The sequence below is a fragment of the Symphalangus syndactylus genome, chromosome 22 (genome assembly GCF_028878055.3).
Source record: "Symphalangus syndactylus isolate Jambi chromosome 22, NHGRI_mSymSyn1-v2.1_pri, whole genome shotgun sequence".
Lineage (NCBI taxonomy): Eukaryota > Metazoa > Chordata > Mammalia > Primates > Hylobatidae > Symphalangus > Symphalangus syndactylus.
Window position 1 is genome coordinate 49,745,608 of NC_072444.2, and position 14,297 is coordinate 49,759,904.

The window sequence follows — 14,297 nt, forward strand, 5'->3', positions numbered from 1 at the left end:
ATTTTTCTTTTGGCTTTTTGCTTATGGGTCTTCAAGAACCATTATATTAGGTTAAATCATATGCACTTGCCATTTTGTAAATCAAAATCAGCCAGTTTATCTACAGTTTCATCTACTATGGATACAAATTCAACTAGCAAAACTGGTGAATTCCTATGTACCAGCAATAACAACGTATAAAATAAAATAGAAAGAGGCCAGGCCTGGTGGCCAACGCCTGTAATCCCGCACTTTGGGAGGCTGAGGCAGGCAGATCACCTGAGGTCAGAAGTTCGAGACCAGCCTGACCAACATGGAGAAACCCCATCTCTACCAAAAACACAAAATTAGCTGGGCGTGGTGGCGCATGCCTGTAATCCCAGCTACTTGGGAGGCTGAGGCAGGAGAACTGCTTGAACCACGGAGGTGCAGGTAGCGGTGAGCCAAGATCGTGCCATTGCACTCCAGCCTGGGCAACAAGAGTGAAACTCCGTCTCAAAACAAACAAACAAAATACAGAAAAAAGAGATAATATTCCCAATATGAGAGCAAATCAAACAATTTAAAAAATGGTTATTAAGTGTCCAGGTACTTATGAGCATGTCAATGTTCGTATGGGGACCCAGTGTATTTTGTGAAGGGGGAAATAAATTTAGACATAAAGGTGTCAAAAATAGTAGTGAGACTTCTGGGGACCCTGTCCTCAGTTTCCCACAATGTTAACCTATTACATAACAATGGTACAGTTACTGAAACCAGGAACCGACACTGGTGTAATTCTGTTGTCTGCTACGGTCTTTGTGTGCATTTTACCAGTTCTCCCACTACTGTCTGTTGTTCTGGGATCCCATGCTGCCGGGGAGTTGTCATGTCTCCTGAGTCTTCATCAATCTGTGACAGTCCTTTTGTCTTTCCTTGTCTTCCGGGACCCTCAGACTTAAAGAGCTTTATTATTATTTTATTTTATTTTTTTGAGACGGAGTCTCACTGTGTCACCCAGGCTGGAGTGCAGTGGCATGATCTTGGCTCACTGCAACCTCCGCCTCCCGGGTTCAAGCCATTCTCCTGCCTCAGCCTCCCAAGTAGCTGGGATTACAGGCACCCGCCACCACACCCAGCTAATTTTTGTATTTTTAGTAGAGACGGGATTTTCAGCATGTTGGCCAGGCTGGTCTCAAACTCCTGACCTCGTGATCCACCTACCTCGGCCTCCCAAAGTGCTGGGATTACAGGCAAGAGCCACCATGTCCGGCCTATTATTATTTTAATTTATTATTATCATTTTTAATAAATAAGAGATGAGGTCTCTCTGTGTTGCTCAGGCTGCTCTCAATTCCAGAGCTCAAACAATCCTCCTGCCTTGGCCTTCCAAAGTGTTGGGATTGTAGGCATGAGCCATCATGCCTGGCCAAGAGCTTGATTTTGTAGAATGCTCCTCAATTTGAGTCTGCTTGATGTTTTTTAAATGATGAGATTGGGGTTATACATTTTTGGCAAGACTACTACTGAAGTGACATTGTATCCCCGGCATTGCATTGGGGATCATGGTGCTGATGTCTTTTGCTGGTGCTGTTCACCTTGCTGATTTAGTTAGGGTAGTGTCTGCCAGGTTTCTCCACTGTAAAGTTCCCTTTCCTCCTTTGTAATGGATAAATAATCAGGGGGTGGAGGATATGACTTGGAGACTGTTTACAGTTTGCTTTTTCCCTCAATCTTTTGCCCACTTATTTTAGCATCCATTGTTGGATGTGTCCACACCAGTTATTATTGTAATGTTTGCCTAATGGTGATTTTCTGTTGATTTTCTTCTGTAATTGGAATGCTACTATAAAAGAGTTTTTCCTTCTCTACCATTAACTTCTTTATTCACTTACTATATCAGTATAGACTCATGGATAGTTATTCTGTGGGTAAAAATGAAATCATTTTGCTGTTTATTGTGTTGTTTACATTGTTCAGCTGTGACCATCGAGAGCTCCTCTGGGTTGGTGCTTGTGTTGCTCTGACATGGTTTCATTCTTTTTTGAGCATTTCCTCACTTTTTGGCACTACAGACGCTTAAGTCTCATCTTGTATTCTGCCTGCCCCAGCTCTGTAAACAGTTCTTTCTCTAAGGAGCCTCCAGTAACTATCTTGCAAGTGTTTACTTGGATTCATCTTATGCCAGACATGATGCCTAGCCTGCGGCATTCATAAGCAGCTGCAAAAAGAAGGTCAAATGCCCTGCCCAAGGTCATGCAGGTGATAGTCTATCAGGCTCAGGATTAGGGTCTGTTGCTGGCAAAGCCTTTTCCCTGAAGCATGCTGTCTCCTTATGTGTGAGTGCTCGGTGCCAATAGACACTTGCATAATATTGCACATGTGCAAGTGACAAGGTAAGCCATGAATGCTGGGCACGATGAGTTCAGGATGGCGCTTTCTGCATCTACCATTATTACAGGACTGTTGGCATCCAGCCCTCCTTTCTCAGTGGTAATGATGGCCTCCATTATGTTTTATGTGGCATTAATTACCCAAACCAGTAACTGTAGAAAAGTAAACAACCTGTAAATCTTGGCTAGCTCGGGCAATTGCCTCCTGCTCTTGGGAACACTGTGATCCAGGCAGGAGGCCCTGTGCTGGGTTCTGCTCACTGGGGCACAGCCACTCTGGCTTTCCATGCTGCTCTGCAGGAGCACCTGGTGGGCACCACCCAGGGGAGGCCCACTGGGAGAGGGGCAGCCTGCTCAGGGCAGTGCTGTGGTTGCAGCAGCAGACCCTGGAAGACAGTGGATGGCCTGGTGGAGTTATCCCTGCCTGGGGGCGTGTCCCAGCTGGGCTTTCTCCTGGCTCTGTGACCTTGGCAGTTAGGTCACTTGGTGTGTGGAGCTGTGTGAGGGCTGGAGGACAGTTTCTATGTGCAGCACAGAATACAGTGACCTGTGCATAGGTAGGGCTCCGTAGGAGGGCGCATATAATACCTGTTATTTGGCTGGCCCTTGCTGAGTACTTACTATTAATACACGTGGGCGGGAAGTACATTATCTCATTTAATCCTCACAAGACTTCTGCGAAAAACATTTTGCAGATGTTGAGAGTGAAATGCTGAGAGATTTAAGAACTCAGCTGTGGTCCTGGAGTGTCGAGGGTCTGACTCAACCCCGGTGGTGTATCTGACCTGACCCCAGCTCCCTTTCCCCTCTTCTCCTGGGCCAGGCTGAAGGCTACTGAGTCTTTGCCATTAACTTGCACTGTGACCTTGGGCAGGTCAGCACCTCTCTGGGCCTTAGTTTCTTCATCTCTGAAATGGGCACGGTCCTAGTGTACTGTGGGTTCTTCAGGGTGATCTCTCAATGAGACCCTGGGTTGATGGGGCCTCAGCCTGTCTTACATGGTCTGCGTGTGTTTCCTGCTCTATGAACTGGACTCCCTTCCCCAAATACCACCTGTCTGATTGGCCTTTGGGTACCAGCCTGACACTAGGAAAATAAATACCAATCACTGTATTGTGAACATCCATTATGTACTTGGAACAGTGTGGAGGACTTTCCCCTCCTTTCTTTGTTTTGTATTTTTCAAATTCAGATGCAGTATATCCCTAGTTGTTTTTTTTTTTTTTAAGCCAATACTGAAGATATATCTAATTTAACAGGGAAAAGTCCTTCTCTGCCCATTGTTAGATGTATATATTAGACTTACAAATATGTGGGTTTGAGTATAACTTATTTTAAAACAAAAGTGCAGTCACACTGTGTACATACCTAGGAACTTGCTTTTTCATGTGTGTGTATGGTGGATGGCTTTTTACATCTATAACAGATCTAGGTCTGCCTAAGCCTTTTTGTAATCTTAATTTTAAAATTATTTTTTAACTTCTAATTCAAAGTAATTTTCAATTTCAAACTATGGAAGAAAAAGTTATTATGGTTAGTATGTATATCCTCCACCAGATTCACCAGTTTTTAAATGTTTTGTCACACTTGCTTTATCTATATAGATGCACCTATGTGCATTTATGTGTATCTATCTATAGATGTATATATATCTATAGCTCTATAGAGGGATGTATAGATAGGGATAGCTATTGATATAGATATCTCTATTATATATATTTTTTCCTCCCTGAATATTTTGAGAGTTAGTTGCAGACAACATGATCTTTTTTTTTTTTTTTTTTTTTTTTTTTTTTGAGATAGAGTTTCACTCTTGTTGCCCAGGCTGGAGTGCAGTGATGCAATCTCAGCTCACTGCAACCTCTGCCTCCTGGATTCAAGTGATTGTCCTGCGTCAGCCTCCCAAGTAGCTGGGATTACCCACCTACTCCTAGCCTCCCAAGCCTCCCAAATAGCTGGGATTAGCCACCGCATCTGGCTAATTTTGTATTTTTACTAGAGACAGGGTTTCACCATATTGGTCAGGCTGGTCTCGAACTCCTGACCTCAAGTGATCCACCTGCCTTGGCCTCCCAAAGTGCTGGGATTATAGGTGTGAGCCACCACACCCAAGCAGACAACATGATCTTTTATTCATATTTTAGCATGTATTTCCTAAGAACAAGGACATTCTTTTATATAACCATAAGTACATTACCAAATTTGGGAAATTTAACATCAATATAATACCCTCACCATCATCTATCCCTGTTAAAATAGGGCCAATTGTTCTGATGTCCCATAGCAGGTTTTTGCCTTGATCCAGACCCAGTTCAGGACTGGATGTTGTGTTTAGTTGTCTCACTCTTGACCCCGCTTGAATCTGGACAGATCCTCAGTCTCCCCTTGTCTTTCATGATGTCGATGCTTCTGAAGGTACAGGCCAGGAGATTGTAGGTGGTCTCTCTGTTTGGGTTTGCTTGTGTTTCCTCATGTTGAGATTCAGGTGGTGCCCTTTGGGCAGGGACAAGAAGTAGGTGATGCCGCGTCCTCAGTAGTCCATGCAGGAGGTGGACATGCTAATAGCACCACTGGGTGAAGCTGTGCGCCTTTTCCTCTGTGGTGGCTCCACGGTTTAGTAGTAACGTGATTGCTGACCATTTTGTTCATTTCCAGTTTGGGGCTGTAGCAATACTGCTGCTTTGAATAGCTAGCCTTGGGCAGATTTTTTAGCACATAAGCTGGCAGCTCTGTAGACTGGAGTCCTGGTGATGGGGTGGCTGGGTGCTTATTAATATTGATGGGTATTGCCAAAGTGCCCCATAGGCTGTGGCTTGTTATCTCCCAGCTCCAGCATGTGTGAGGCGAGGGCCCATTTCCCCACATCGCTGTCCTTGTGGGATGCCAGCAATCTGTTAGTTTTTTGCCATCTGACAGGTGATCAGGCACTGGCTGCGTTGTTTTCATTTGGCATTCCTTTACATGAGTGAGGTGGAGCATCTTTTTGTGTTCCTCAGGGTTTGGCTGACAAGTTCCAGCTCTGTTCTTTTCTGTAAGGAATTTAACACCAAATTCTGCCACTGTTAATTAAAAACTGACCACATACCAGTATTGTCCATGGTGCTGGGGGTAGGGATGACCTGGTTCAGTTGAACTGGTGGCGGGTCTGTTCTCAGAGCTTTCCGTTGTCCATTGAGGGGCTATGACTTAGCCCCTCCTTCAAGGAGGAGGGGTGGGCTAAGTTGCAAAGCGCCAAAAGAAGTTGGAGGAAGGAAGGAAGTCAACAGGAAGAAGAAAAATTGTATGAAAATTCCAAGTTCAGTGTCTAAAAGCACAGTGTTTGAATGAATTGCAGCCCTGCCCATTCATTCCTGTGTGGTGTGTGACCACTTCCTGGCTTCAGCGGCAGAGTTGATTAGTGTGGGCGGTCTTACGTCCTACAAAGCTGAAGATACCTGCTATGCAGCCCTTCACGGGGAAGGTTTGCTGATGCTTGGGCTGGAGGTGTTGGACATGTGGGTTGCAGGTGGGAAGAGGGAGAGCACAAAGGTTAGTTGAGCACTTGTGTATTTTATCTAGCCTCCCCCCTGCCCCCTGCTGCTCTTCATGGGGGTGGAGGGCAGGAGGGGCAAGGTGGCGGAGCCTGAGCACAGCTGTAAGATTGGGGTAAGAAGTTTCCACACCCATTTGTGTGGCTCAGGGCCCTTGGGCAGGAACCAGGCCATCCATCTTGTAGGGTGGTGGGGTGTGGCAGCCTAAATCCAGCTGAGGAGCCCCACCCCTCACCTGAGAGGGACAGTACTGCCTGGATACCCTCGGGCTATAGCTCTAGGGGAGGCAGGAGGGGGCCTCAGCTCAGCCTGAGGTGGGTGGAGCCTGTCACTTTGCCTCCCCAGCCCTGCCACTCCCAAGGTCACCTTGGCTCCTCTGGGCTGGGCTGGCAGCTACCTGCTCGCAAGTTTTCATCACAAAGTAACCTGGGGCTCCTTCCCTGCTAGCTTTTAAACGGCCTTTAACAGCCTGACAGTGTAGGGTTGGGCCAGGACTTTGGAGGGAGTCGCCTTGAAGCCTTTCCAGGCACTGCTGCCCAGTATGGTTCTACCTCCTGTTGAAGCTCTTACTGGACCCAGAGGTTTCCTGGGGCTGTGCAAGACCTCCTGTATGCCAGTCTCTGCTGGGTGCACCTTCAACCCTCCAACAACCTATGCTCTGCCTCCCGGGTTCAAGCAGTTCTCCTGCCTCAGCCTCCTGAGTAGCTGGGATTATAGGCGCCCACTACCATGCCTGGGTAATTTTTTGTATTTTTGTTTGTTTTTGTTTTTGAGATGGAGTTTTGCTCTCGTCGCCCCAGCTGGAATGCAATGGCGCCATCTTGCCTCACTGCAACCTCCGCCTCCTGGTTCAAGCAATTCTCCTGCCTCAGCTTCCCGAGTAGCTGGGACTACAGGTGCCCGCCACCATGCCCGGCTAATTTTTGTATTTTTAGTAGAGACGGGGTGTCACCATGTTGGCCAGGATGGTCTTGAACTCCTGACTTCAGGTGATCCTCACACCTCGGCCTCCCAAAGTGCTGGGATTATAGTTGTGAGCCACTGTGCCCGGCCTGCCCACCTAGAATTTATTATATATATTATGTGGTGAGGATTAATTTTTCCTTATGGATAACCAGTTATGCCACACTATTGAGAAAAGATGGACCCATCCTCATTTATAGTGTCATGTATCAAGTTTCCAAATAAGGAGGTCTCATCTGGGCTCCTTGTTCTTTCCTATTGTTCTGTTTCTCCCCGTGCCAAAACAACATGACTTTAGTTGCCATGACTTTACAGTATGTTCAGAGTATAGCAACATGTGTTTCAGGGGGACTAGTGTACTGCAAGGAAACAAATACCAAATTTTATGCCATGGCGTGGTTACACATCCATGAGAGTTCCAGGTCCATCTTGGTTCAGAGAGCTGAGGGCATGGGGCAGTAGGCATTTTTTTTTTTTTTTTTTTTTTTTTTTGAGATGGAGTCTCGCTCTGTCGCCCAGGCTGGAGTGCAGTGGCGCAATCTCGGCTCACTGCAAGCTCCACCTCCCGGGTTCACGCCATTCTCCTGCCTCAGCCTCTCCAAGTAGCTGGGAGTACAGGCGCCCGCCACCACGCCCGGCTAATTTTTTGTATTTTTAGTAGAGACGGGGTTTCACTGTGGTCTTGATCTCCTGACCTCGTGATCCGCCCGCCTGGGCCTCCCAAAGTGCTGGGATTACAAGCGTGAGCCACCGCGCCCGGCCGGCAGTAGGCATTTGAGCCTTAGGAGAAGCGGGAGGGTTTAGATGTGTAGAAGAAGGTCCTGAAATAAAATGAGTATCAAGAAGTTCAGGGGAAATGTAATAGATACACTCCTTGAATATTAGAGCCAGATGGGACCTTTGCAGTAACGAAACATTGTGTGCAGTAGTCTAGGAGGTGTGGAAGGGGCAGCCCAGCGGCCATGTGTTCCACCTTTGGCGTCAGACAGACCAGGTTTGATCTTTGACAGGACACTTCACCTCTACGGAACTTAATTTCCTCGTTTGTAACATAGGGCAACAATAGACTTTTCTTACAGGATTGTTGAGAGGACTAAGTGCAATGATGTACATACAGGGCTCGCAGTGTACTGGCACACGGCTACATGACAATTCAGTTTTGGTTATTTTTAGCCTATTTCCTTGATTCTAAGACCAGCTCCCCCCCGCCCCTTCCCCAACATTTTGCAATTCCTAAATTAGAACAGGCTTTACCACCACCTTCTATAATGATTTGTTTTCCCTCCTGGATCATTGTTAAGAACGTAGGAAACAAACAAAAACTTTAACTTGGGGAGTTACACTGTATGACATTCGGCACACTTTAATCTGTGTGCAGAATGGAAGCAGATGCCTTCCAGAAAGGAGAGGTTGAGAGAGAATCATGGACAACTACAGCTGTCCTGTGCCCAGCAGGTGACACCCACCGGGTGGGATGTGGCAGGTGTGGTGGGTTCTGGAAACTGACTGAGATTCTGCCATGAGCTCTGCCACTTATAAGCTGTGTGAGCTTGCCCCAGTCAGGTAACCTCTCTGAGCCTCTGCTTCCCCCATCCAGCAGGGCAGGTGATCCTAACTGCTGCTGCCACTCATCTGGAGAGCCAGGTGAGTGACTACTTGAGTGGGCTTTGCCACACATAAGCACCCTGTGAATGGAGCTGTTTGCAGCCGTTCCCTAGGGGCACTCCTCCCCCTCTGACTGGCTGTGCTTTGCTTTGGGGGATTTCTTCCCTTGTTTTTTTTTTTGTTTTTTTTTTGTTTTTTTTTTTTTTTTGGAGACGAGTCTCGCTCTCTCGCCCAGGCTGGAGCGCAGTGGCATGATCTTGGCTCACTTCAACCTCTGCCTCGCAGATATAAGCAACTCTCTTGCCTCAGCCTCCTGAGTAGAGTAGCTGCGATTACAAGCATGCGCCACCACGCCCGGCTAATTTTTGTGTTTTTAGTAGAGACAGGGTTTCGCCATGTTGGCCATGCTGGTCTCGAACTTCTGACCTCAGGCAATCCATCTGCCTTGGCCTCCCAAAGGCCAAAAATCCCTTGCTGGGATTACAGGCGTGAGCCACCACACCTGGCTGCCTTTGGGATTTCTTTATCATTCTTCCCCTGAATTACAGAAATCCTGCCCCCTCTTCAAAGCCCATGTCACATGTTTTCTTATCCCGTGGTTCGAACCTGTCTCACACTCCCCGCCTCGTCCTGGATGCCTATTGCTCACTTTTGGGCCTCCTTTGTCTCTTACAGAATTTTAAACTTGATAGTACCACTCTTCCAGGACTGTTTGATGTACTCCAGAGGACTGTCAACCCTTTGAGGGCAGGAGTGTGTCTTCACTTTGGCAAACCCTGTAATTCTAACAGAGAACAGCACTATAGCACTGTAAAGAAGGTGAAATCACATGGATGCATTTGCTGAGTGCCTACTGTGTGCAAACAGTGCAGTGATGAGCAGAACAGACACGACCCGCGCCTTCTCATAGCCCACTGTCCTGGCTTCCACCCACGCCCAGCAGTGATGTCGGCCAGGCAGAGAAATGCCCTTGTGCCCTAGGTCAGTTCAGCCTGCTTGACCTCGCTTGTCAGCCTGTGTGTGACTGTGGGTGGTGGCCTTCTGCATGGCTTTTGGAATGGTGCTGTTGTGCTGTGTGAGTTGGGTGGGAGGTCAGCTTGGGCCCACTGTGTTGGCACGGGGGTAGGCATGCAGAGGGTGACTGGATGTCCATCTGCATGGCTAGAAAGGAGGATTTGGTAATGAAGCGTGTGGATCAGGACCCTGCTGCTGATGGAGAAGGCTCATGCAGCCGTGATCCCTGGCCCAGGAGAAGCTGTGATCCTGGGCCTAATGCCTCACTCAATGGCTTTACCCTCCAAGTGGCTGCCCCTTATGTTCAGGCCTGGAAGTTGCTCTCTACAGTACAGGAGGTGCTTGCTGTTTGGCGTGAGCTGAGGTTGCCCTGCAGAGCCTGGGGTCAGTGCTAATTGGGCCCTGTGGCACCCGTAAACTCACTTAATGACCACCTGGACATTGGGCCTCATGCTAGGGCCGCTGTCAGCATTCTTTATCTGTGAAGGCAGAGGACACTGGAAAAACCAGTTAGGGTGTGTGAGGCATATTTTATGTTGATATCAAGGGAGTGTTGGACTCTTGGTTCAGGAGCCTGGAAAGGCATGCAATCTGGCTTTTTCAGAAAGTCAGCTATGTTGAATAGGGCAGCAAGACCTTTTTAGGCGTCACATCTCCTGAATAGGCAAGTGGGCAGGACGAGAGTTTGGGGTTTGCTCCTCTTCCCTCTGATGGGAAAGGCGCCTAGCACGTCACCATGAGCAGCACTGGTGGGGTTTGGCATGGTCAAGAAGTGTTCACTGGCATGTGACCAGAGACCTTCGTAATGGCTGAGACGGAGTCTGGCCCAGTGGGCATGGCTGTGCTTGGCCAGCGTCGTGGCCGGTGGGGAGCTGTGGTGAGAACTCCAGGAACATGGCGCCGTGTGGCTCTGCTGACCTCCCTGTTCCTAGGATTCCCACCCACCGCATTTGGCATCAAATTGTTGCTCAGCAAACTTTTTATTTTTATTTTTGTAGAGACGGTAACTCGCTGTGTTGCCCAGGTTGGAGTTGGAGACCAGCCTTCCTCAGCCTCCCAAAGCACTGGGATGATAGGTGTGAACAGACATTTGGAATGAATGATTTAATTTCATATTCTTTGTCCATTCCATTATTTGTTGGTGAGGGTAGGAGTGTATTTGTTTTCTGTGGCTGCTGTAACAAGTTGCTACAAACATGTTAATTATAGATGCATTAACTTAAAACAACAAATGATTCTCTCACGGTTCTGGAGACTAGCAGTTGGAAATTTGGCGGGGTTATGCTCCTGGGGGATCTTGGGGAGACTTCACACTTTTGAGCTTTGGTGGCCCCAGGCTTCCTTGACCCGTGGCCCCGTCACTGCAGTCTCTGCCTCTGTGGTCACATGGTGCCTCCTCTCTTTTCTGTCTCTTGTGTTTCTCATAAGCACACTTGGATTGAGGGCCAACCCAGATAATACAGGGTGACTTCCTCATCTCAGAATCTTAATTGTATCTGCTAAGACTACTATTCCAAATATAAGGTCACATTTCCAGGTTCTGGGGATTAGGATGTGACATATCTTTTTGGGGACCACCATTCAACCCACCAGAGGCGTGTCTTGATACTGATCAATTGCTTTTTGAGCTATATAATAGCTCTTGTCTGGGCGTGGTGGCTCGTGCCTATAATCTCAGTACTTTGGGAGGCCAAGGCAGGGGGATCACTTGAGCCCAGGAGTTTGAGACCAGCCTTGGCAACATAGTGAGACTCGGTCTCTACAAAAATAAAAAATTAGCCAGGCATGCTGATGTGTGCCTGTAGTCTTAACTACTTGGGAGGCTGAAGTGGGAAGATAGCTTGAACTGGGAGGTTGAGGCTGTGGTGAGTCTTGATTGTGCCACTGCACTCTAGCCGGGTGACAGAGCAAGACCCTGTCTCAAAAAATAGAATAGAATAGAATAGAATAGCCATAGCCACTGGGTTTGATCTTCCTAGTCTGCAGTTTTTACATTCATACATAGAAGTAATTTTTAATTTTATATAGCCAGATGTCCTTTCCATTGGTTTTAGGTTCAGAAAGTTCTTCCTTATTGAGTATCTGATAGTCATTCATGTTAAAATAAAACCTTAAGAAATTGACTTTTAAAAACATTGACTAATGAGAATTGTGTGTATTTATCATGTGCAGCATGATGTTTTGAAATACGTATCCATGGTACGTTGGTTGAATCTAGCTAAGCAACATAGGCATTACCTCATTTATTATATTTTTGTAGTGGGAGCACTTGAAATAGACTGTCAGCAATTTTCTAGAACACAGTGAATTGTTATTAACAATAGTCACCATGTTGTACAGTAGATCTCTTGAAGTTATTCCTCCTGTCTAATGGAAATTTGTATCCTTTGATCAACATCTTCCGTCTTCCTCCACAAGAAATTGACTTTTTAATCCAACGATAACTTGTTTTGATATTTGCTGTGAGGATCTGCACTCTGAAAGAAATAGCTAGTCTCCAAATGTGATAAAATTTCATTGATCTATGCACATACAAGCCTACAGAAAAAGAGGGAGGGAACATGCAAAACCCAGAGAAATCGAAGTAAGTTCTGTAGTTTTGATAATGTACCATGGTTCCATCAGATGCTGCCATGGGGGATGCTGGCACAAGGTACACAGGACTTTAATGTACTTTTTTTTTTTTTGAGACCAAGTCTCACTTTCTCACCCAGGCTGGAGTGCAGTGGTACAATCTTGGCTCACTGCAACCGCCACCTCCCGGGTTCAAGCGATTTTCCTGTCTCAATCTCCTGAGTAGCTGGGATGACGATCACATACCACCACAGCTAATTTTTGTATTTTTAGTAGAGACGGGGTTTCACTATACTGGTCAGGCTGGTCTCGAACTCCTGACCACAAGTGATCCCACCTGCCTCACCTGGGTGCTGGGATTACAGGTGTGAGCCCCACTGCGCCTGGCCATATTTTTATAACTTCTTAAGAGTCTATAATTATTAAAAATTAAAAAATTAAAAGGCTAATTAGATATACCAATACTGGCCAGGCGCGGTGGCTCACGCCTGTAATCGTAGCACTTTGGGAGGCCGAGGCGGGTGAATCACGAGGTCAGGAGTTTGAGACCAGCCTGGCCAACATGGTGAAACCCCGTTTCTACTAAAAATACAAAGATTAGCTGGGCGTGGTGGCAGGCGCCTGTAATCCCAGCTACGCAGGAGGCTGAGGCAGGAGAATCACTTGAACCCACAAGGTGGAGGTTGCAGTGGGCCAAGATCGTGCCACTGCACTCCAGCCCAGGCGACAGAGTGAGACTCCGTCTCAAAAAAAAAAAAAAAAAAAAAAGATATGCCAATACCAATTATTAAATGATTTATTGTATTATTTGTAAAACACCCTTTATTAAATTGCGATATATGCTACAGTCTTGTAAAATTGTAGTTCAGTATTTAATTTTGGGAAAAATGGCATCATTTGAGTTATATATATATATATTTTGAGATATATTTTGGGAAAATTGGCATCATTTGAGATATCATTTGAGGTATCATTTGAGATTATATATATACACATATATGTATGTGTATATATATATAAAAAACAGTCTTCTGGGAACATGGTGTATCCTATTTATTCATGGTATATTTTATATTTCAATAAAATGTGTGTCGTTTCCTTCAGGTTTCATAGATGCTTTTAAATGTTCTGTTGTTATAGATGGATGTTTTTTCCATTTATATTCTTTGACCAGCCTGTGCTGGTTTTATGTCCCTGCATAGAATTTCCATACCCTTTCAAATACATGGAATTCTTTTAACTGGGGAACATGCTTTGCATTCTGCCATTAGAGACAATGTTTAACAGGCTTCTTCGTTCCTTCAAACCTGCTCTCAGGAAGGGTGTGGTTGGTTATTTACCCTGTAATGTGAACTTAAGTAGCTGTATTCTCCATCCTGATGTATTGGGGGGTTTGTAAAGATGTATGAGTTTGTGTTCAGTGATTTTAATGCTAACTATATTTTCCTGGATTCTGTGTCTTTGAACATTGTAGAGGTGCTGTCTCTAGTAGGGTCACACGATGTGTTGCCTGGGGTATCCTAGGCCCAACCAGGCGGGGTGGACAGACTGATGTCAGTCCAGAGAGTGAGCTGAGCTGGTCGTGGGCTTTCTTCTCTGCTTTGCTCCCCAGGGCCTTGAGGCCTGGATGGGCACTGAGGGTGTTGAGAAGGCTGCTAGCTGGATGAACCCCAAATTTAGAAACACTCAGAAATTGAAAATGTCCTATTAACCTCCATCCAGGTCAGTCTTATGAAATCCGACTACTGGAGAATCGGAAGCTGGGAGACTTTCAAGATCTGAACACAAAATATGTCAAGGTAAGCCTCACAGGGCTGTTCTCATCGCCTCGGGGAGAGGGGCTTGATTAGGGTCTGGGCACCTGGGCTTGCTGGGGTTGGGCACAGGTAGCTGGAAGGTTAGGGAGAGGCCGGGTTCAGCTCAGCGCTCAACAGTGAGACACAGCCCCTGTTTGGCTTCTCTGGAGCCTGTTGCCCAGGTGGGGATTAGATGGGCTGGCAGCGTTGAACTTTTCTGAGCTTCAGTTTGCTCATCTGCACAAAAGGGTTAATAAATTAGACATAAATGTACAGCACTTAGTAATACTGGGACAAATGGTAGTCATCACTATTGTTGCTGTTGCTAGTGTTACTGGGATCTGAGGAAGGGATAGTGGGCAAAGCTTGAGAACTGGGAAAGGAAACTCCAGGGGGAGGGGCCTCAAAGGTGGGAGGGTTTGCTGTGGCTCAGGGAAAAGAGGTGGGTTCCTCTTGGCCCCCAC

At 46.5% G+C, this 14,297-nt stretch overlaps 1 protein-coding gene across 1 annotated transcript in view; it reads left to right on the forward strand.

Annotated features, from left to right (window-relative positions):
- Window positions 1-14,297, forward strand: part of TFCP2L1 (transcription factor CP2 like 1) — a 67,433-nt gene that overhangs the window by 23,114 nt on the left and 30,022 nt on the right. Inside the window, exon 3 of the mRNA XM_055261584.2 lies at window positions 13,760-13,836. Within this exon, the coding sequence (XP_055117559.1) occupies window positions 13,760-13,836 (77 nt within the window). The remainder of the gene's footprint in view (window positions 1-13,759; window positions 13,837-14,297) is intronic.